Source organism: Castor canadensis, chromosome 6 (genome assembly GCF_047511655.1).
Source record: "Castor canadensis chromosome 6, mCasCan1.hap1v2, whole genome shotgun sequence".
Classification (NCBI taxonomy): Eukaryota; Metazoa; Chordata; class Mammalia; order Rodentia; family Castoridae; genus Castor; species Castor canadensis.
Window position 1 is genome coordinate 69,984,017 of NC_133391.1, and position 21,369 is coordinate 70,005,385.

The 21,369-nt window shown below is 42.5% G+C and overlaps 1 protein-coding gene, 1 non-coding gene and 1 pseudogene across 5 annotated transcripts in view; 2 read left to right on the forward strand and 1 right to left on the reverse strand.

The window, feature by feature from the left end:
• Arhgef37 (Rho guanine nucleotide exchange factor 37) overlaps positions 1–21,369 on the reverse strand; it is a 50,421-nt gene that overhangs the window by 18,655 nt on the left and 10,397 nt on the right. For 2 of the 4 annotated variants that reach the window (XM_074076670.1, XM_020169996.2), the window contains exons 2-7: positions 16,210–16,396; positions 13,664–13,811; positions 12,872–13,068; positions 11,514–11,637; positions 8,527–8,674; positions 1,807–2,006 (exon numbers count right to left, since the gene is read on the reverse strand). In XM_074076670.1, the coding sequence (XP_073932771.1) occupies positions 1,807–2,006; positions 8,527–8,674; positions 11,514–11,637; positions 12,872–13,068; positions 13,664–13,673 (679 nt within the window). In that variant the 5' untranslated portion in view covers positions 13,674–13,811; positions 16,210–16,396. The remainder of the gene's footprint in view (positions 1–1,806; positions 2,007–8,526; positions 8,675–11,513; positions 11,638–12,871; positions 13,069–13,663; positions 13,812–16,209; positions 16,397–21,369) is intronic. The other 2 variants (XM_074076671.1, XM_074076672.1) reach the window with 2 other exon arrangements.
• Positions 9,977–10,084, forward strand: LOC141424455 (U6 spliceosomal RNA). Its single transcript, XR_012449379.1, has one exon. It is a non-coding gene; the product is annotated as a U6 spliceosomal RNA (small nuclear RNA).
• LOC109690566 (large ribosomal subunit protein P1 pseudogene) lies at positions 15,032–15,524 on the forward strand (annotated as a pseudogene).

The following is a 21,369-nucleotide window of genomic DNA, read 5'->3' on the forward strand; positions in this document are numbered from 1 at the left end:
CATGTCAGCAGGGAACCACACTTCCTATTCTTGACTCAGTGCTTCCTACCTCTCTGCATGGACTAGGAAGCAAATGGGGAGGAAATCTGAAGCTACCAAAAGTAGCATGGTGTGGGTGGTAAGACCCCATGCTTGAGCTTAGAATCTGGTGCTCTGTCCCTTGGGTAAGCTCTTATTTACCCAACTGTGAGAGAGGATGAACAGGACCAATCTTGGAGGATTACTATAAGAATCAAATAAGATAATAAAGGAAAAAATACAGTCTAGTTAGCACTTAAAAAACATTAACTCAATGACCCAAACATTGTATGTACATACGAATAAAAAAAAAACCAAAAAACAAAAAAACATTATCTCATCAACACCCTGATTTGATCACCACATACTGTATGTGTATTGAACTATCATAGTGTACCCCACAAATATTTGCACAATTAAGATGATAATTATTTTAGGGCTGGGCATGGTGGTTTAAGCCCATAATCCTCACTATTTGGGAGGCAGAGATCAGGAGGTTCACAGTTCAAGGACAGCCTGGGCAAAAAATTTGCAAGACGCCCATCTCGACCAATGGCTGGAAGCAGTAGTGTGTGCAGTCACTCCCAGCTCCGTGGGGAAAACACAAATAGGAGGATTGCAGTTCAGAACAGCCTGGACATAAAGCAAGACCCTATCTAAAAAATAACTAACACACAGCTGGGCGCTGGTGGCTTGTACCTGTAATCCTAGCTACTCAGGAGGCAGATATCAGGAGGACTGAGGTTCAAAGCCAGCCGGCAAACAGATCACGAGACCCTATCTCGGGGAAAAAAAACCTATCACAAAAAAAGGGCTGGTGGGGTGGTTCAAGGTGTAGGCCCTGAGTTCAAACTCCAGTACCATGAAAAAAAAAAAACACAAAAAAGACTGGGGGTGTGGCTTAGTGGTGAAGAGTTTGTCTACTAAGTATGAGGCCCTGAGTTCAACCCCTAGGACAGCCAAAAGAATAATAATAATTTTTAAAAAGAAACATTAGCTAAGTTATCATTATCACGTTGTCTCTGCACGCAGCTGTTTCTCTATTCTTTGGACAATGCTTCATTTTCAACAACCCTAAAGGCAGGGATCCCTCCAATCCCTCCCCCCACATCTATATCCAGCTCTTTAACTTCCCAGAGTTCATTTCTCCTCCACTGCACTCAAGCCACCAGCATGGATGGGTTGGACCCAGTATGACTCCAGGGGTGGGTGCTGACTGGTATAAGCCAATCCCTATAAACCCATCCTCCTAGCAACTCTGATTGATTCAAGGAAGGGCATATAACCTAATCTTAAACCAATCAGTTTATGTCATTCCCCTAACCATAGTGATTGGTTCATGGAGAGCACATGACCTGAGTGGTCTTATCAGACTGAAGCGCCCATTTAATTATGATTAAGGGGGAAAGACTGGAAGAGTGACTCAAGTAGTAGAGTGCCTGCCTAGCAAGCCTGAGGCTTTGAGTTCAAGCCCCATTACTCATGCCTCCCCACCCAAGGGTGTGGTGTGTAGGTATGAGTCTTGGAACAGAAATAGCCACTTGCTACTCTGAGGGAAACCAGCCTGAAGATAAATCTTATATACATATAGTAAACAGCAGAAATAAGAAAATCACAAGGAAATGCAGCAAGCACCTTGATCAAACCCTACCTAAACCCCACCTTATCTCTGATTTATAGTTATAAAAGCCTCTACATTCTCTTTGTTGGTGAAGCCAATCTGAGATGAGTTTTTATAAACTGGAACCATTTTCACTGATGAATCCCCTGAATGTTCCAAGTTCTTACCCACTTCCTTGCGCATCTTGTACTCATTGATGTTGGTGTTCACATTCTGGAGGGCAGAAGTAGCCCTTTGAAGAGCAGCATAGGCACTGGCATCAGGGAGTGTGTTCTCCAGGATCTTCTGCAGCAGCAGTGGATACTTGGTAATCCTCTGCAGAGGAATTACCAATAAGAAACTGAGGCCTGAAGATCCAGCTTGTGGCCTGAGGGAGAAGGCTGATATCAGACAGATAAAGCTCACCCCTCAGGGAACCAGGAGTCTGTGATGTAGGCTCAGGTGTTATTTTACTGCTGTGTGCTCTGAGCCCAGCCACCCTCCCCGCTGTGGTACTCACTGAGGTCTAGATGTTAGGTGGGTGTGCCAGTCCCTGGCCTGGCTTCCTCATCTGTACCAATCCAATGGTCTGTTCTCTGTCCTTAACTTACTCAGCCTCTCAGCAGCCAACATGGCTGACCACACTTTCTTTCCTGAATCACATTCTTCCCAGACACCTGCCCCACCCAGTGTCTTCTCACTTTATAGACCACACTCTCTTGCTTCCCCTGCTGGCCTCTCTTCAATGCTGGAGTGTCCTGGGGCCTCCTCTCCTCCCACTAGCTCCCTTAACAGCCTCATTTGGTCTTCTGGTCTTAACTATATCCCAACCCCTCATCTTCCCCTCCTCTCCAGGGCCCCAGACTCGTGCAGCCTACTTGACATCTCTTCTTAGGTGTGTCCAAGCACCACTATATGTTGGACAGCTAGCTACAGGACATTTCATTTAAGAAAATGGTCTGTTGCCTTTAAAACACTTTTTTAAATCATAAGGACATAAATTTTAGAGATGCACTTAAGGTATTTAGGGGCAAGAAGTCATAACCTTTAAGTAGTTTAGCATAAAAATAGTTGAAATAAACAGCAAAAGGTAAACTTTGCTCATTTTAAGTACTGGGTAGGTGACTGTTTACTACATTATCCTAGTTTTCTTTCTCTTTTTTTTTTTTTTTTTTTAATTTTGATGGGACTGGGGTTGGAACTAAGGGTTTCACATTTGCAAAGCAGGCACTTTACCACTTGATCCACACCTCCAGTCCATTTTGCTCTGGTTATTTAGGAGATGGGGTCTCATGAACTATTTGCCCAGGCTGGCTTCAAACTACAATCCTCCTGATCTCAACCTCTCAAGTAGCTAGGATTACAGACATAAGCCACTGGCACCTAGCTTATCTGATTTTTCTATAGGTCTGAAATTTTTATTAGAAAAAGGGAAACAACAAAACACTGGAACAAATAGTGCTGAGGCCTAGTTGAGGTGTGCCACCAGTGCCTGGTCAATTATTCCCAGAGCCTTCCTGACAATGTCTAGAATTTCATCCAGAATTCCCAGGTCAAGGGCAACTAGGAAGAGGCTCCAACAGGTTTTCCTTGATTGTTAGCAGTTTCTGAGAAACCGACAGAATTTCAACCCTCAACTGTCCAAGTTGCCTCCCAAGAGGACACAAATTCTGCACAGGATCAGCCTCTGATCCTCCGTAACAGACCCCTTGCCTCTTGCTGTTCTTCCTACGGAAAAATCTTCAGACCAAATGCCTGGGAAAGATCGCTCATGAGGCTAAGAATAGGCAGGGCAGGTGGGAGCTCCCTCGGAGGCTGCAGAGGTGGGAGCAGGGTAGGATTACTGTCAGGACGTGCCTACATTGCCCATCTGCTCTCACCAGGGGTGTCCTGGAACTCAGCGGACTGTGGGCAGAGGAGATGGAAACAGTTGGCAGACTTGGAAACTCCATCTTCTGGGCCTACTTTCCATGGGAAAGAGCCAAATGCCTCCTGGGACAACTGCTACCTTACAAATCGGAGGGTAAGGGTCCTTAAAGAAGATGATCACATCCATTCTTCACAATCAGCAAGGCGTCCCCACAGAATGATGGTAGCCACTCACATTTACAGCCTTTCTTAGGAATTTGGAGAAAACTTTACATAGCCTCTATCAGGCAGCCAAAATGGGATAATCTGCAGAGCTGGGTGAGCCTGAGGGAAGAGCACTTCTTGCATTCGCTTGGTGGAGGTGTCACTTGGCAAGATCTTCTTGGAGTAATTTGTGCATGTACAAACCCTTTGCCCCACCTACCCCAGTCCAGAAATCTACCCACAGAAACACTGATTCAAGCAAACAAGGACAGAGGTACAAGTTATTCAGCAATTCTCTATGTGATTGCAAAACCCTGGAAAAAACCCCAAAATCCATCAACAGGAGAATGGTCAAAAAAAAAAAAAATTTCAAGTCTATGAGCTGTCCTGGAAGGAACTCTGGGAAGTTCCTGGGAAGAACACGGGGAGCTGAGTGAGGTGGTTCACGCACTCGACCACTTGAACTATCCACCAGCCTTTATTTTGTGTCGGGCATTTTCAAGACACAGTCTCCTATCTGCTGGGGGCTGGCTTCCAACCATGATCCTCTGGATCTCTGGCTCTTGAGTAGCTAGGATTACAGGCATGAGCCACTGGTGTCCAGCAGGACTGATCCGTCTTTGCAAGGTTCTTTGTCACCCTGCACAGTGAGAAAGGTCCTTCCTACCTAGGGCAGAGCTTTCGGCCTGCTGCAAAGGTAATCTTTGATCCCAGTGGCTCTCAGTGGAAGTGTTCCCTTAAAAGATAGGACAGACTGACTACTGCCCCACCCACTCACCCACGCAAATAAAGGTCAGGCAGCGTGCATTTTGGAACCACAAAGAATATAATTAGAGTTCCCATGTATGCTGACACCTGAGAAAGGAGCATTTGTGGCCAGTATGGTGACTCGAGTTGGCCAAGCTCAGGGAAGCCAAGATCATTATTTCAAGAGGGAGGAGATCAACAGTCACACCATTCAGGAAGAATGTCATTTCTGGCACAGCCTCAGACCAGACGTCCTTGCTGGGGGCATTGTGGAAACTACAGGCTCCGAGGGATATAGAGACCTTTAGTGGGCAGGGACCATGCCCAGACTTGCACTAGAAATTGTTCCACGTCTCACATGTGCCTTTAAACGTTTGGAGCCTGAGAAGGGGCCTCAAATGTACTAGGATTTCAAGAAGTGAACCACATTTGTGACCGTTGGTCTCTATCCAGTCACATGGTACCACACTGTGAATTACTATGATGCTATCTTTTATACATAAGACTCATGTCATTTGCAAGACTATCTCCCATCCTCATTTTCTCTGCCTCCCTGGTTTGTACTTCAGTCATCTTTGTTTGCTCTTTCCTGTATCATATACAAGGAAGTCAGGGTTGTTTTTACTGCTATTCTACAGTACAAACACCCTCTGCTCCTTCATTTTCCTGTACTTCTCATACAGTCTGAATGGCTTCAGACATTTCTTTCCTTAAATCTAAACTCCCTTGTTACAAGTAGATGCCAGCATCAATTGCTTCATTGTCTCTTTTTATGTCATGGTGCTTGAGTGTTTACACACTGAAGTTCATAGTCTCTTATTAGAAGTTATTTTCCTTTTATTTCTCCCTTCTAGTTTGACATTATCTTCATTTTTTTCAGTTATGTATACAGGTAGAATATATATTTTTAAGGATCTACTGCAGGATAATACATGTATTTAATATTTGTTATAAAAAGCAGGCAGTGGGACTGATGGAGATGAGAATCACAGCGTAATCTCAGAGAAAATATAAACCCTGCTGGGCCAAGATGACTAGAATAGCTGGGATTTGTTGAGTGTCACTTGTGTGCCATGTGTCTGTGCTCCATGAGGTGGGGTTATGACTCCCACCTGACCCATAAGGAAACTAGGTTCTGAGACGAAAATGGCTCTCATGGTAGGGAGCCAAGCCAGATCCCTCAACAGGCAGCCTGGTTCCAGGGCCTCTGAGAAAAGCTCAGACCGCAGAGAATGTGACAAAGAACAACCTTGATGCCAACTAGGACCCTCCCCGACACACACAATGCTGAACCGGTTTTGACAAGATGGCAGCATTGCACACTATGGGGAGGGAGAGTGTGCTTGCATCTATATTTCTAGCTTCTCTTGAAAAACCAGAGGCCCTGGCCACAGGGGACTCACTTTCTGACATGTTAACTGAGGCATGTAGTTTACAAAAACTGGTTGCAATTGTTCCCCTCCCTGTACACAGAGCTTTGAATGTGACTTTGAAGCCCATTCTCATAGAATTAGAGTCTGGGCTAGCTGTAGAATTTGAGTGATATCTCCTAAGGCCTTGCCCTCCCCCCACTCCTCAACAGCCCTATGACAACCACCACACATGCCAGACTCCAGGAAGAAGAGAAACCATGTGACCAGACCTGAGGAGGCTCGTGTGTCTGATACACAAGAGAGTCCAACAGATAAGCAAAGCTGACCTGCAGATGACTGCAAATGTGTGGGGTGCCCACCCAGGACCAGAGGAATTATTTGCTCAGCCCAACCACATTGTTCAGATGCAGGCTGGGAGCTACATGAATGTTTTAAGCCACAACTTTTGGGGATGGCTTGTTGTCTAGCAAGAAGTACTTGATAGCCACAGTCCCCAAAGTCTGTGCTACAGCTGCACTCTACACAGGGTCTGTTGTCTCAGGTTATCCCAGTCCCCCTCACTCCCTCTTGTCCCACATCTGGCACTAGGCTTGCCTGGCTGCTGTAGGGTGTGAGGGGGAAATGAGTACAGTTTTTATGGAGGGAGGGAAGAGCTAGGACATGGGTACTTACTTGAAAAGGAGACTTTAGTAGAAAGAGAAATTGAGGAGTGAAAGAAAGATATGGGAGAGGAGGAAGGGACAATGGCAGGAGGCTCCACATCAGATGATGTCATCTGCAAACACCTGAAACTGCACTGTCATTGTCTTTCTCTTATGCAAAAGAGATGGCTGATAAATTCAGGTAAATTATAAGAGTGGTAATACCAATAATAGCATTAATAACTTTTTCTTCCTACATTAGTCTGATTTCCAGAAAACAATGCTCTACCTCCATTTGTTGAGTTTGTCCTGGAAAAGATACAATTCTTTTTGACATAAAAAAGAAGCAGAACAATTTGCATGAAAGGACTGACAAATGACTCTTAAGTCATAAGACAAAGGCAAAAGAAAACCATCCTGAAGGCTGGACATGGTGCTCATGACTGTAATCCAAGCTACTCCAGAGGCCACAGGTTGGAGGATCACCATCCAAGACCACCCAGACCCTACCTAAAAAACAAACTAAAACCAAAGTGCTAGGAATGTAGCTCAAGTGACAAGAGTGCCTGCCCCTAGCAGGTGTGAGTTCTTAAACTCAATCCCTAGTACTGCAGAAAACAAAACACAAAACTGAGACACCATTCTTCCATCCTCCACCCATCCCAGTGCGAATATGCTGACGTTTGAACCACACTGTGCTGGAGAGGCTGTGTGGAAACAAGCTTGTGCCTGTGCTGCTGATGGTACGATAAACTGACACAGCCTTTATAAAGAGAAATTTTGAAGTTTCAAAATTATCAATCCATCTTTTCTTTGCCCTAGCAATTCTACTGCTGGAAATGTACTTTGCAGGCATACTTGCAAAATGATTGATGTGCATGAGCACACACTGTAGCACCAACTGTTTCTACGAGAATGGGAGCAAACCAAATGTCCATCCAAGGGCCAAAGGACCATGCACACTATGTGTTAACACGGAAAGGCCCCAAGAGAGGTAATACATAGGTGAGACTACAGACAGGAGACAAGCTCTCATTTAAAAATAAGGAAAAAACCCAGAGTATGGGGGGTGGCACATATCTGTAATCTCAGCTTCTCAGCATGGGGAGCTCAAGGAGGATCGAGGTCCAGGATGACTTGGGCAAAAAGCAAAACATACTATCTGAAAAAAATAACCAAAGCAAGAAAAAGGGCTGGGGGTGTGGTACATGTGACTGATTACTTCCTTAAACAGTACCACCAATAAATAAATAAAAGAAAAAAAAGTCAGGAAAATAATTTTGTAATTGCTTGAACATGCAAAAAGGAACTACACAAAGATACATAAAAGATCTAAAAGCAATTACCTTAACTTTGGAGGTGGTTATCAATGTTTATCTTCTATATATATTGAACCATGTAACTATTGTTACCTATTCAAAATTTTAAATAAAAATATATTTGCTGCATTTGTCTACCTGGAGCTTCTACCCATGGATGCCAGCTCTAGGCTGTGAGGAAGTCCAAGGCAGGACTTCAGCTATCTGTAGGGAGGGGGACCTAAGGTGATCCCACCTGCCTCCCATCACTGCTACTGGCAACCCCGAGCTCCTCCATGTCACTGACCTTCCCTACAGTAATGCCATTAGCTAAATGTTTCTGCTTTTCTGACTCTGGACACAATGTAGGATGGTGTACCCTGACTCCTGGCAGGTGGATGATGCAACAATTAGTCCTAGTCAATGAAGGGACAGGTATAGCATCTGAACTAGAGAATTTAATCCTAGTGCCTGACTTCTAGACCTCCTTTTTCCTTTGCCACTGATACAGGCAATATTCTAGACACTGGCTGCTGTGAAGGGAAAAGCCCTCAGTGAAGCATAAGGAAGATAGAAACCTTTGTTTGAAACCACTGGGATTTGAGAGCTGCTTATCTCAGCAGCATGGCCTGGCTTAACCTGACTAATACAGGTGCTGACACTGACATACTTCTGAAACAGCATGAGCAGCCCTTAGTAGGTAAGGTTGAGACTAGCTTACCCCGGACCCAGTGTCAATGGGACAGCAACAAGGACTCAGTGGTCATGCTACTCACACCACTGCCTCAATGACGCCCTGGATCTCCTGCTGCAGCTCCGGCTCCTCCCGGTATGCCTTGACCAGCAGCAGGGCCTGGTCGTAGTTGGCACAGTAGAACTTATAGACTTGCTCGAACTCCTCTTGAAATTCCAGGAATAAGTTACCTGACAGTGACAAGCAACAAAAGGTAATTATGTCCCCTTGCTAGCAACAAGGGGATGGCAGGTGAGCCATGTCAGCTCTGCAGTCTCACCAGCATGTCCCTATGGGAAAGTTACTTCATCATCCTGAGTTTCTGTTTCTCATCTGTTTCATGAAGTTGCAGAAGCACTGAAAAATGGTATAGAGTGTAGTCTGGTAATCTGTGAATACAGGTTGAATATCCGAATCCAAAATGCTTAGAACCAGCACTGTTTCAGATTTTGGGGTTTGTTGTTGTAGTTGTTGTTATTTTAGGTTTTGGAATATCTGCATATACACGATGAGGTATCGTGGGGATAGGACCCAAGACTAAACACAAAATTCATTCATGTGTCATGTCCACCTTATACACAAAACCTGAAGGTAATTTCATACCATCACAGTGCTCTGACTGACCATTCACAAGAGCTCACACACCAAATGCTCCACATGTGGCATCGTATCAATGTTCAGAAAGTTTTGCATTTTGGAGCATTTCATGGTTTGAATTTTAGGATTAGGGACAATCATCCTGTACTTGATAAATAGTAGCTATAACTGCAGCAGTAATACCCATGATGCTCACATTTAGGTAGTGCTTTATAGCTTACAAAACACTTTCCGATCATTAATTCAGTTTTTAAAGATAGGTTCTTAAAGCCTGACTGGCTTTGAATTCTTGACCCTCCTGCTTCAGCTTCCTGGGTGCTGGAATTACAGGTCTGGGTCACCACTCCTGGCTATCATTAGCTTATTTTATCTTTACGATTAACTATGTGTGCCAAGTACATTCAGGAACCAGTTTACCAAGACATGTAGGATAGTGTAGGTCGTTATGAGTGAAAAGTGCTTTGGTATTGAAACTACAGCCAGGCCTTGAAGAGGGCTGCCTCTCTTGTGGAACCTGGGAAGCATTTAACGCCTGTGACCCTCCAAAGCCAAATAAAGAGCTTGAGAGTGGTGGTAGGGATCTACTTGGAGGAAGGCCTCTGTGAAGATGTGGGCATCCATCAGAGGACAGGAACTTCAGGTGAAGCATGGTTCTCAGGCTTAGGAAGGACAAAGGCAAAGGCCCAGAGGCAGGAGAGCCTTGGCATGAGGGCAGCCACAAAAGCAGGTACAGCTGGAGTAGAGTAAGCCAAGGCATAAAGGAGAAGAAATGAACAGGAAATAAGCGAGGTCACAGAGGCTCAGAATGAGTGAGGTGCAGCAAGGTATTCAGCTTTTACTCTAGGAGTGGCAGGAAGCCACTGGAAGGCTTTGAACAGGGTGCTGTGTGCTGATTTCTACTCAAGTTCAACAGCATGTACAGTAAAGCTGGAACAAGATGGGGAAGATCTGCACAGCCCCTGCGCAGGAATGACATGCAAATCTGTGAAGTGTTCCATATTTTCGAATCAGAACGAATGAGACTGGTTACCTATGGGGGCAGATGGAACCAGGTTGGAAGGATGAGGGAATGGGGGTGGCACAGTAGGAGTGAGAAAGAAAGGAACAATGTTTCACTGAAAATACCTTTGTCTCTTGCTCTGACTCTTGGGACCATGGTAGTTTTTCTGTAAATTTAAAAGTGCTCTAAAAAAATAAAGTCTATTAATTAAAAAGAAAAAAGCTCAGTACCACACTGAGACTAAACTAGGAATCAAAGGTGGTAACAGGAAGGCTATTAGGCTGTTAAAAGGCTATTAGGAATATGCAAGTAAGCATATTTGCTGGCCTGTCAAGAAGAAAGTGGTGAGGATGAAGAGAAATATATTTACCAAACCAGGGCAGGTGGGAATAAGGGACCACAGGAAGCCCCGTACCACTACTGCTGTCAAAGCCCTGGTCTGGACTTCTGACCTGGACCCGGCCTCCTTTGGAACATATCAGATGGTACCCGAGGAACACGGTCCAGTCTCAGGAAAGATCACCGTGGTGAGACTACCACTTGAGGACCAGGCCCCTTCCCCAGCACAGGTCCAGCCAATCCTCCCTTAGCAATAACTCCCAGGAGAAGCCCCGAGAACTGGGAAGAACATGACCAGGAAAGATGACCTCAAAGCCAGAGTGAGGGAGAATCTGTAACAGAAGGGGCCAGTTACCTATAGAGATGACCCCACTGGGAGCCAAAATGACCTGTCACAAAACCTAGGGTGGTTTCCACTTTCTCCTCAACATGGGATGTCCCCAAGACAAAGAAAATGTCACGCCAGTGTGGCCAGGGACAGGGGTGATCCAGTAATTGAAGGACAAAGGAAGGTGAGCTTCTGGAGAGGAGGGAGGCAGGGTATATCCCAAGACATAACAATAAAGGCTTCTTCTGCCCCCTCTTGTCCTGATTCATTGGGAAGGAAAAAAAAATTGTCAAAAGACTGTTGAAACAGTCTTGTCTGAAGTCCACAAAGCTCTAAAATGCTGTTGCTCCCCCTCAGAAAAAGGGTTTTTCTTTCCTTGCCTCGCAAGGTTCAGAGACTAGAAGGGGGATAGAGAGAGAACTGGTAAGAGCCAGAGAAGCCTGACCTGAACACTGTCCCACCAAAGATAAGAAAATCTAGGTGAATTCTTTTTTTGGTTAATCACAAGGGCAAAGGATGAGGAGGAGCTATGGTTTGAATGTGTCCCCAAAGTTCATTCATGTGTTAAAAATGTAATCTCCAATTCAACAGTGTTAAGAGGGGGGGATCTTTAAGGGGTGAGTAGGTCACAAGGACCAGATATGAGTGCCCTGCTGCCCCCACAGGGATCCCCAAAACAGACTTCGATTGTACTGCGTTTCCCAAGAACTCTGGAGATATTTCTGTGGAAAGCTGAAGTCAACAACTCCCTAGGTCTTTTGCTTACCAATCAGGTGCACTTGTTCCTCTTCCTTAGAGGCTGTCTCCTGTAGACCATGAAGAAATCTGCTATTCACCTGGATGATTTCATCAATGTTTGAGAACAGGATGTCCAGATCTCCCTGGGGCAGCTGCAAGGAACAAAGAGACCATGGGAAGTTGCTGGGAGTCTGGGGGAGTGACTTTACTCGCAGGCTTTGGAGAATGGTCCCGAACATCAGGGTTCTGGTGCTCTTGGGAAGACTGACTTCCCTAAAGGGATGTTTGCAAAGATTTTACAGTCTAACAAATTAGGTATTTTCATTACTTTACAAGAAGAGAGGAAGACATCAAGTATCCAGCATGGAAGAAAAGCTGAAGAGGGGTTCTATCCTAGGTCTACTGCCAACTGTCAGCTTTTTTCTTCCCAATGTCCCCATCTGTCATCTGATAATGGGAAGTTAGATTTCCTTCCAGCTCTGACATACTTGGCACCTACCACCTTTACCTGAAGATGCATTCCAGACTAAGCCAGTCTACACCACTGTTTAAAAAGACACAGAACATCTATGTATATACATAGGCATGGACATACATGCTGGATGTACGAGCAAGTGGGACAGCTAACTTCACAAAAATGTCTAGAACATGTTCTTTGTTTTGTTTTGAGACAGGGTCTTGTTATGTAGACTAGGCTGGCCTCAAATTCCCAATCTTCCTGCCTCTGCCTCCTAAGTGCAGGGATTACAAGTATGCACCCATGCCCCATTTGCATGCTCTTATTTTTGCTAAAATAAATAATATATATTTGCTTATTGCCTAATTTTTTGAAGAACAAAATAAGAAATGTCTTTTACTTTGTACATTATCTGCTTTGGCATTTAACTCATTCAAGGATCACTAGTTGAAAGTCTATTGCTTATATGTCAAGTCTGGGATATATTGAACTTTGCCCTTCTAGAGCTCACATCCTTGAAATTTTATACAGAGAGCCTGTGTTATTTCTAAAACTAAGAGAAAAAAAGATGTTAAAAAAAAAAGGAATACTGTATATAAACCCACAAGAGTGGCAATTTCTCCACGTCACACCATTAGAATGTAGGTCAGTTGGAGCAATCTGTTTTAAACTGGGAAAGGGATTGTCCATCAGTTCACTTAATAATCACTCAGAGGTGATTATTTCACTCCCCACCTGGTCATTCAAGGCCTTGTCAAAGGATGCATGGCTGATAAATGGAGTATTGGGGCTTACATCTGGATCTGTCAGACCTCATGCCCACCACTCTTCCTTTCCATCAAGCCAGCCCAGAAATGGACATGAGATCTCAAAAATAGACCCAAATTTGCCCCTGCGAAAACAGGCTGTGAGTAGCCGCACTCAAGTACCTGCTGGAGGCGGTTTCTGATGTCAGAGGCACAGAGTTGGAGCATGTGCAGATAGGAGACCTCCGTGTCGATGAGCTCCCTGACCGCCAGCCTCTGATGGAGCAGTGATCTGTCCTCAGAGGCTCGACCTTCTGGGTCAGGACTCCCTGACCTGGAGGAGGGCTCATCTGCCCCAGGATCAGCCATGTCCAAAGGTTCTGGGAAAAACAAAATCATCCTGATTCACTTTCAGGGAGCTCTATTAGGAAATGCTGTTCCTGATTTTAAGACAGTTATTCATTAAGCGTTTTGAAACATCTCTGGTTGCAAACAGAGCCAAGAAGAACTGTTTATTAGCACTTATGGGCCATATCTGGACAATATGAAAGGCAAACAGCAGCTCAAATCACTGTTGACATTTTAAATTAATTTCCTGGGACTCAGACAATGTGCTTTTCTGCCTTTTCTTCTCTTTTTGTCTTTTTTCTCTTGACCTAGATTGCCTTATCTGGCTCAGTTCAGTCCCTCTTCCCTCTCTCCCAGTTGCCACTCTCTCATCAGGACATAAAACCCATCACCTGGGCTATTTCCACAGGCTCCACCATCATCCTTCCAAACCCAAACCTCTCTCCCCCCACTGCTTCCATCCAGTTGCATTCATCCTTGTTGTGCTTCCGGCTCAAACTCCCAGAAACACAGCTCATGATCATGGCATTCCCTGCGGATGGCTTTAATAGCTCCCTGCTGCTCACTAGTCCGTTTCACCTCATTTTTCCCTCCAGCCAAAAAACAGTACAGTGCTTTTCTCCACACCTGCAGTCATTTGCTGCCTCTGTGCTTTGGGCACCTGCTGTGCCCCTCGTGTCTCTATCCTCCAACATTCATCTCCTCTGAGGCCATTCCTGATGCTCCTCCTCTCACTTTCTCCAGACGTACTTTTCTCCACACCACTCCTTCATCACTAAGTTTAAAAAAGTATAAAGGCAATAGTGTGGAGAAGATAACATTAAAAATCTTCCTACTACCAAACACTTGGCTATGTCAGAACAGATGTAACTTTAATTGCATAGCAGAGCTTGCAAGAGAGTAAAGGAAATCCCAAAGGCCCAAAGCAGAGGGAACTGAACCACAGCAAGGAGTAACTGAGCAGATGTAGCTGTGGCCCAAAATGGAGGGATTGGGCAGGGAAGAGAGCACAGCCAACCTCAGCAAACTGAGGACTTCACAGATAACGAGCTCCTTGATAAAACTGGGACACCCTCCCACCACACCAACGGCCTCAATGAAATGAGGGAAGGAAAAAAAAAATCCACCCACTCTCATACTAAATGATAAAAATACTTGTCCTTCTTGGCTTGGGTCCTGGGTGAGGAAAAACAATCTCTGAAACTTCATAAAAACAGGTGGAAGTGTAGATGAGTCATGGCCAACGCCTTTACAACAACACACAGGTTAACAAGCAGGAAGCATAATAACTGTATTTGATTATAGCTTTATCTGACCAGAGAGCCTTCAGACTAAAGACCCAAAGGCCCAGGGTGAGCTGTCCATTTTTATGCTTAGGCTCAGTGAAATGAGTAACAGCCACGTAGGAATGTGGATGAACAAAAAGGGTCTGAGCTACTGAAGTGGAGAAACCCAGGGACACTGTCTCTTCAGATTCTTCTTAACTTTCTCTTGCAGCATTCCTTCCTCCCAGGTCTGGGGCAGGACCTTTCCTTTCTGGAATGGGGATCTTATGAGCTATAATCAAACAAGGCCGGTCAGAGAATTTCTTTCGGTCAGCTCCTAGACAGAAAAGTGGGGTGGGAGAAAAGTTGAGTAAATTTTCAGATTTTCTAGTTGGAAAAGGGGGCTCCAGTTTCTATGGCTTGTGTTGGAGAGAATAAGGTGTAAGCGGGGGAGGGGGAGGCAGGGGAAGATCAGAGAGAAACCTTGCTTCTGAGACCTTTAATTTACAGTATCATTTTCTTAGCCCCAATACAAACTACTGGGTTTCAGGTTCAGATTTATATCACACTTATGGTCTCAGTAACCCAAAGGTGAGAAACTCACACAAAAAGAAATCCTGGACACTTTTTCCTCAGCTGCCAGCAAGGTTCTTCGGAAGAGGCTAAGGCTGCAATGGGGTGAGGCCCTCACTTCATCTGGTGACGAGCACCGTGCCTGGCAGTCCACGCCATGGCCTCCATCTCCAAGCCTGCCTGCATCTCTACTCTCTCTCCTCTCGCATGACGATGAGGTCACCAACACAGAGGATAAGATCAATGCCCTTGTTAAGGCTGCCGGCATGAATGTTGAATGATTTTGGCCTGGCCTGTTTGCAAAGGCCCTGGCCAATGTCAACATTGGGAGCCCCATCTGTAATGTAGGGGCTAGAGGTCCTGCTCCCGCAGCAGGTGCTGCCCCAGCTGAGGAGAAGAAGGTGGAAACCAAGAAGGAGGAGTTGGAGGAGTCTGACAATAACATGGGCTTTAGTCTTTCTGACCAAACCTCTTTGCAACTTGTTCAATAAAAAGCTGGACTTTGCTGCTGTCCTAGCTGATAGCTTGAGAGTCTGCTTTGCAAAGGTGAAAAAAAAAAAAAGAAGTCCTGGACTAATGCTTGTACTCTAAGTGGCAATAGGACAAATAAAACATCTCCAGAATGACATATCTTTAGACCTAGATCATAGACAACCTTGTTGTATAGATGAGATAAGAATCCAAAACTCCAAGAGTGCTTCTGTGAGTGAGCATCAGCAGAAACAACAAAGAGCAGGATTAGACCCCAAACTAAAATACACTGGGGAAAGAAAAGACATAAAAAAAATTAAATAAAGACCTATATGATTTTTAAAGCAACCAATAGAACTCACAGAAATTAAAAATTGTCTTTGAATTTAAAACTGATGAGCAGATTGAAAAGATGTTTAAGAAATGGGCACGGTGGTGGATCCTGTCTTCCCAGTACTTAGGAGGCTGAGGCAGGAGGGTCATGAGTTCAAGACCAGACTGCCAACACTGCAAAATCCTGTCTCAAAAAAAGACATTTAGGAAACACAAACAGTAGAGGGGAAGATAGAGCTGAGGATATTATCCAGACTGCTAAACAGAAAGAGAGGGAAAGTATGGAAAATAGAAGAGAGAATATGGACATTGAAAGAAGAAGATCCACAAACACAAGTTCTAGAAGGCAAAAGCAGAGAGTGAGGAAAGGCAACATTTGAAGAGGTAAGACTACAAATTGTCCAGAATTTATAAAACATATGAAAACTTAGATCTAGGAAGAACAAACCCCAAACAGGATAAAAAAAATTAAATTCACATCTAAACACACTGAGGATAAACTGCAGAACCTTTACAGTCTAGAGAACTTACCTCATTTGCTTCTGTTTTCAGGAAACTACTGAAGAATATGCGCAACAAAAACAAAGAAATAAATTAAAAGAGAAAAAGATGGCGGAAACTGGTGATCAAATACACCGGATAGGAGCCAAAGGAACTCCCAGGGCAGGTGATGGGAATCTTCAGGTTGACTGCTGGCTCCAAGCAGAGGGCAGACAGTCTGGAATAGAGAATGAGAGAAAGTCCTAGAATGTCTTGAGAGCCGACTTACTGAATTAGAACAGATTTGAATATTTAATTAGGGATAATTATATGACAATACATAGAAAACTACGAAATTACTCAACTAACAAAAACAAAATAATTATAACAACCTTTTTATAGAAAAGATAAAGAATTCTACCCCATTCCTGGAGGAAAACTGCTACACTTGAAGGGCCAAGAAACATATGGACAGACAGGTCTTGCTGGGTTTTACCCTCTTTGTCCAATCTCATTTCTATATGGCTGTCCATGCTTCATCAAACTTGAGTTTGAAAGCCCTCATGTCAGGTGAAAGTATGATCAAACAAATTTGTAATGGCTTTCTCCTGTGAATCTGTCTATTGCCAGTTTATTTCAGAAGACTCAAATATCAAACTTTCAAAGAGAAAGTCTGAGACTTTCCCATGTGTGCTATTGAAAGATATGTAGGTGAGTTCTAGAACAGTCATCTAAAAAAGATAGAAGGAATTGCCAGGTGGTGGCTGAGTAGGAAGGAAAGAAAAGACAGGCCATTTCTTCTAATAAATGCTGTGGAATTATCTGTCTTAGCTTTTAGTAACAAACAGAATTATCCATTTCTTTAAATTATATGCTTTTAACTTTCACACAAACTAAAAAGTAAATGTAAGCAAAAAGGAGATTTCCTCACTCTTGCTGGAGATTACTATTTAAAAATAAGGTGTATTCCTATACATATCAAAACAACAATAAGTATAATTTAAAGATAAAAACACAAAAATGAAAAAGATTTGGTAATGATTTAATAAAGAGGATTTGTTCTTCCCTAAGAATATTAGTTAAACAAAGCATGTATAATGTCTTTATGAAGAAAATGATAAAGCTTTATTGAAGTACATGTATGAATTAATTGCAAGTACAGATATACCATGATCATAGATAGGAAGACTCTATATCATAAAGATGAAAATCCCCCTCCCTCAGACTGATTCAATATAGTTCCAGTAAAACTCTCAACAGGTTTAAAAAAATAAGGCATAGTAAAATGATTCATATATATATATGTATAATATATATTCATATTACATGTGTATGTATACACACGTGTATATTATATGTACATATTATATATGCATAATACATATTCATATATATACATATAACATATATATGGTACAATGAAAGGGCAAAGAATGGTCATACCCATTCTAGAGATCAATGTGGAAGGATTTGTCCTACCAGGTACCAAAAACTGATTTTAAAGCCATAATAATTAAGCAGTTGGTATTGACATGGGTGCATACAAAAAGATGAAGGGGACAGATTAGAGTCCAAGAATAGACCATAGTGGGCTGGAGGTGTGGCTCAAGCAGTAGAGTGCCTGCTTTGCAAGTATGAAGCCCTGAGTGAAAACCCCAGTCTCACCAAAAAAAAAAAGAATAGACCATAGTAAAAAAGGAAACTTGATTGACATATGACAGATGTCTCATTGTAAGTCACTAATAAAAGGATGGTCCATGGGATAATGTGATAATTGACTTCCCATACAGAAAAATAAATAAATATAATCCCACATCATGCCCAAAGTAAATTCTAGATGGCTTAAAGCCCTAAAGGCCAAATGTGAATCTCAAAATTTTAGAAGAAAGCATAAGAAAATATGTTTATGGTCTCCAGTTAGAAAGGATTTCTTCAATAAAACATATAATGTACAAACCCTAAAAAAAAGATTGATATAGATAGATAAATCTCACTATATTAATATTGAAAAAATCTACTTGGCAGACAATTCTACAAACTAAAGAAAAAGATAGGTCTAAGGACAGAAGATATCGCTAATGAATGTAAACTGGAAATGTAGACTATATATAAAGCTTCTATAAATCATTAAAACAAGGCAATGTAGTAGAAATATAGGCAATATTGTCTTGTTGAGAATACCATATTTTGATTCATTCACCATCAGTTCTAATCACTTTCTATTGGGTCTTGCTGTTATACTGACACCAAAGAGGTAAAAACCAACTTCCCAAACTTCCTGACTGCTAAGATTCTAAGATCTTCCTGACCACTAAGATTCTAAGACTTCAGAAATTTAGAACTAAGCTAAGTAGAAAAAAAGGTGATGCTTCAGGAATCCATTTAACCAGACGGGTACTGCCTTGTTCTAAACTCAACAGTTCTAGCAATGCAACAGGTTATATTAAAATCTTAGATTCCTGAAGCCAGCATCAGGGGCAGCAGTTTCCCACATCTCCAGTTTCCTTCTTGTTGCAGAGGACAGAAGCTCCTTTGGAGAGCCATTCCTGGAGCCCATTCTGGAGCTCACCTCTCCAGACAAGTACCTATTATCTCCAACTAAACCCTGGCCAATACAGATCTGAACAAGTTAATTCACAAAAAGAAGAAATTTAAATGACTAGAAACAAAATTAAAAGATGAGCAACTCACCAGTTGAGCAAATGTGAGCTATTATTTCATGCCTATTAGACTGACAAAACATAGATACCTCCTGCCTTCAAGAAATTGCTCCATAAACACAAGAAATGCAGACAAGAATGTTCAAGACAACACCGCTAGTAATAACAGAAATTAGAATCAGTGTATATGTCCAGCAACACAGAGTGGATAAACAACTTGCAGGATAAGCATACGAGTATGCTACCAATGGAAATCTGAATAATGAACAACAACTAAACTATACTTTCATCTATCGACATAGGTATCCCATAAATATTATAAAGGAAAAAAAAGCAAGACTTAGAAAGGCACACAGATTATGGCACTATTTTCTGGAGTTTAGAATATGTAAGATAATGCTAGGTATTGTTTGTGAATACACACATATGATAGGTATAGAAATAATAAGCCACAAATCCAGGATAGCAGTAACTGACAGAAAGGAAAGCAGGAGAATGGAATTGAGGAGTGTTTCAGAGGTCTCCTTGATGGTATTTGAGATTTTTTTAAAAATTAAGCTTTTTATTTTGAGATAGTTATGCAGTGATAAGAGAAGTTTCATGGACCCTTTATACAGGTCTCACATGGTTCATGGCTGCAGAACTATATAGAGTACAACATCACAAGCAGTGTACTGGCACTGATATATCCAAGGTGCAGAAAAATTCTACCATAAGTATCCTTCATATTGCCTTTTCACCCTCTTGGCTCCAGTCCCCATCACAGTTAAACTTTGGCAAGCACTAACCATTTTTATAATTGTGTCATTTCAAGAGTATCATGTGCCAGATGCCAGTGGCTCACATCTGTAATCATAGCTACTCAGGAGGCAGAGATCAGGAGGATGACGTTTGAAGCCAGCTCCAGGCAAATAGTTCTCAGGAGTCAATCTCAAAACACCCCATCACAAAAAAATTGCTCCTGGAGTGGCTCAGGTGGTCAGAGTGCCTGCCTGGAAGGCAATGAGGCCCTGAATTCAAACCCCAGTGCCATCAAAAAAAATTTACATGACAAAAAAACTGTCATGTAAATAGAATCATGTAGCCTGTTAGTGCTGGCTTTATTCAATCAGCATAACTCCATGGAGATTCATGTAAGTTATTGTGTGTATCAACCGTTCTTCATTTTATTGCTGAGAAATTGAGATGTTCTATTTGTTTAAAAGAATCTGAAGGAAATATGGCAAAAAATGTTAAAATTATCAAGTGGTAGAGTGCCTGCCTAGCAAGTGCAATGCCTTGAGTTCAAACCCCAGTCCTGCCAAAAAAAAAAAAAAAAGTTAAAATTAAAGCGAGGAGATAAGTGCATAGATATTCTTTTGTTCTTTGTTATTTTCTGGATGGCTAAAATATACCATAATATTTAATGTGGCACACATCCCATTCAACCTTGGACTTGGGATATTTATGACAAGGCTCATCTTCCTAGCTAGATGCTAAACTCTTGGAGCAAGGTGAACACTGTTCTTGTATCTTCTGTGCCGAGGCAAGAACACCACCAAGTAACACATGCTTACTAAATAAAGGGTTCGTGTGGTTACATCAGTAGTAGCTCAGGTTTTTGTGGTGGGCTGTAAACATTGAGTGGTGGACCGGATAGTATGCAGACTGAGTGTTTGCGGAGGGCAAGGTTGTACAGAAGGCAGAGAGCCCAAGAAGATCCTGGAATGGAGCTCTGTCCCAGCAATTTGACACAGCCTGTGGTCTGCTGAGCTGTCCCTGGCTGAACTGCACATTTACTGTCTTGTGCATAGCTTCTCTAGAAAGATCCCAATAAAACTTCAGCATTCATGTTCCACAACTCAGAACTGTTGATAAATAAACAAGAAGCATGTCATACTTTACAGAAAACTGCTAATACTTAAAATAGCATGAATTTATACTTAGTTATGATCTAGACCTCCAAGCAGGCCTGGCAAACCTCTCTGTAACAACATTTTATTATCCCTGTGTAATTTGTATTACACAGGCTATAAACACTTTTACAAGAAAGAGACATACTTAACCTCTTTAAAAATATCATATATTACTTGTCAATAAAGAAGAATGAAGTACTGATGTGAACCTCAACATGAACGAATCTTAAAAACATGCTACATGGAAGGTATTATTGAGGACCACATATATTACGATTCCATTTATATGAAATGTCCAGAAGAGGAAATTCTACAGAGACAGAAATTAATGGTTGCCTAAGACTGAGGGGGTTGGCGGTAAGAATGTGGAGCTGAAGTGTACAGGGCTTCTTTAGGGGACGATGACAGTTTTTTTTGAGACAGGGTCTTGACACATATCCTAGGCTGTCCTGGAACTCATGATCTTCAAACTCCCAAGTGAAAATGTTACAAATCAATTGTGGTGATGGCTGTGCAGGACCGTGAATACACACTAAATACATACTAATACCATTTATTTATACACGGTAACACCTTAAAACTGGTGTTATGAGAATTTTATTTCAATAAAGCTGTTACTCCCCTGCAAAAGTATATATTCCCAAATGCCAACAAAA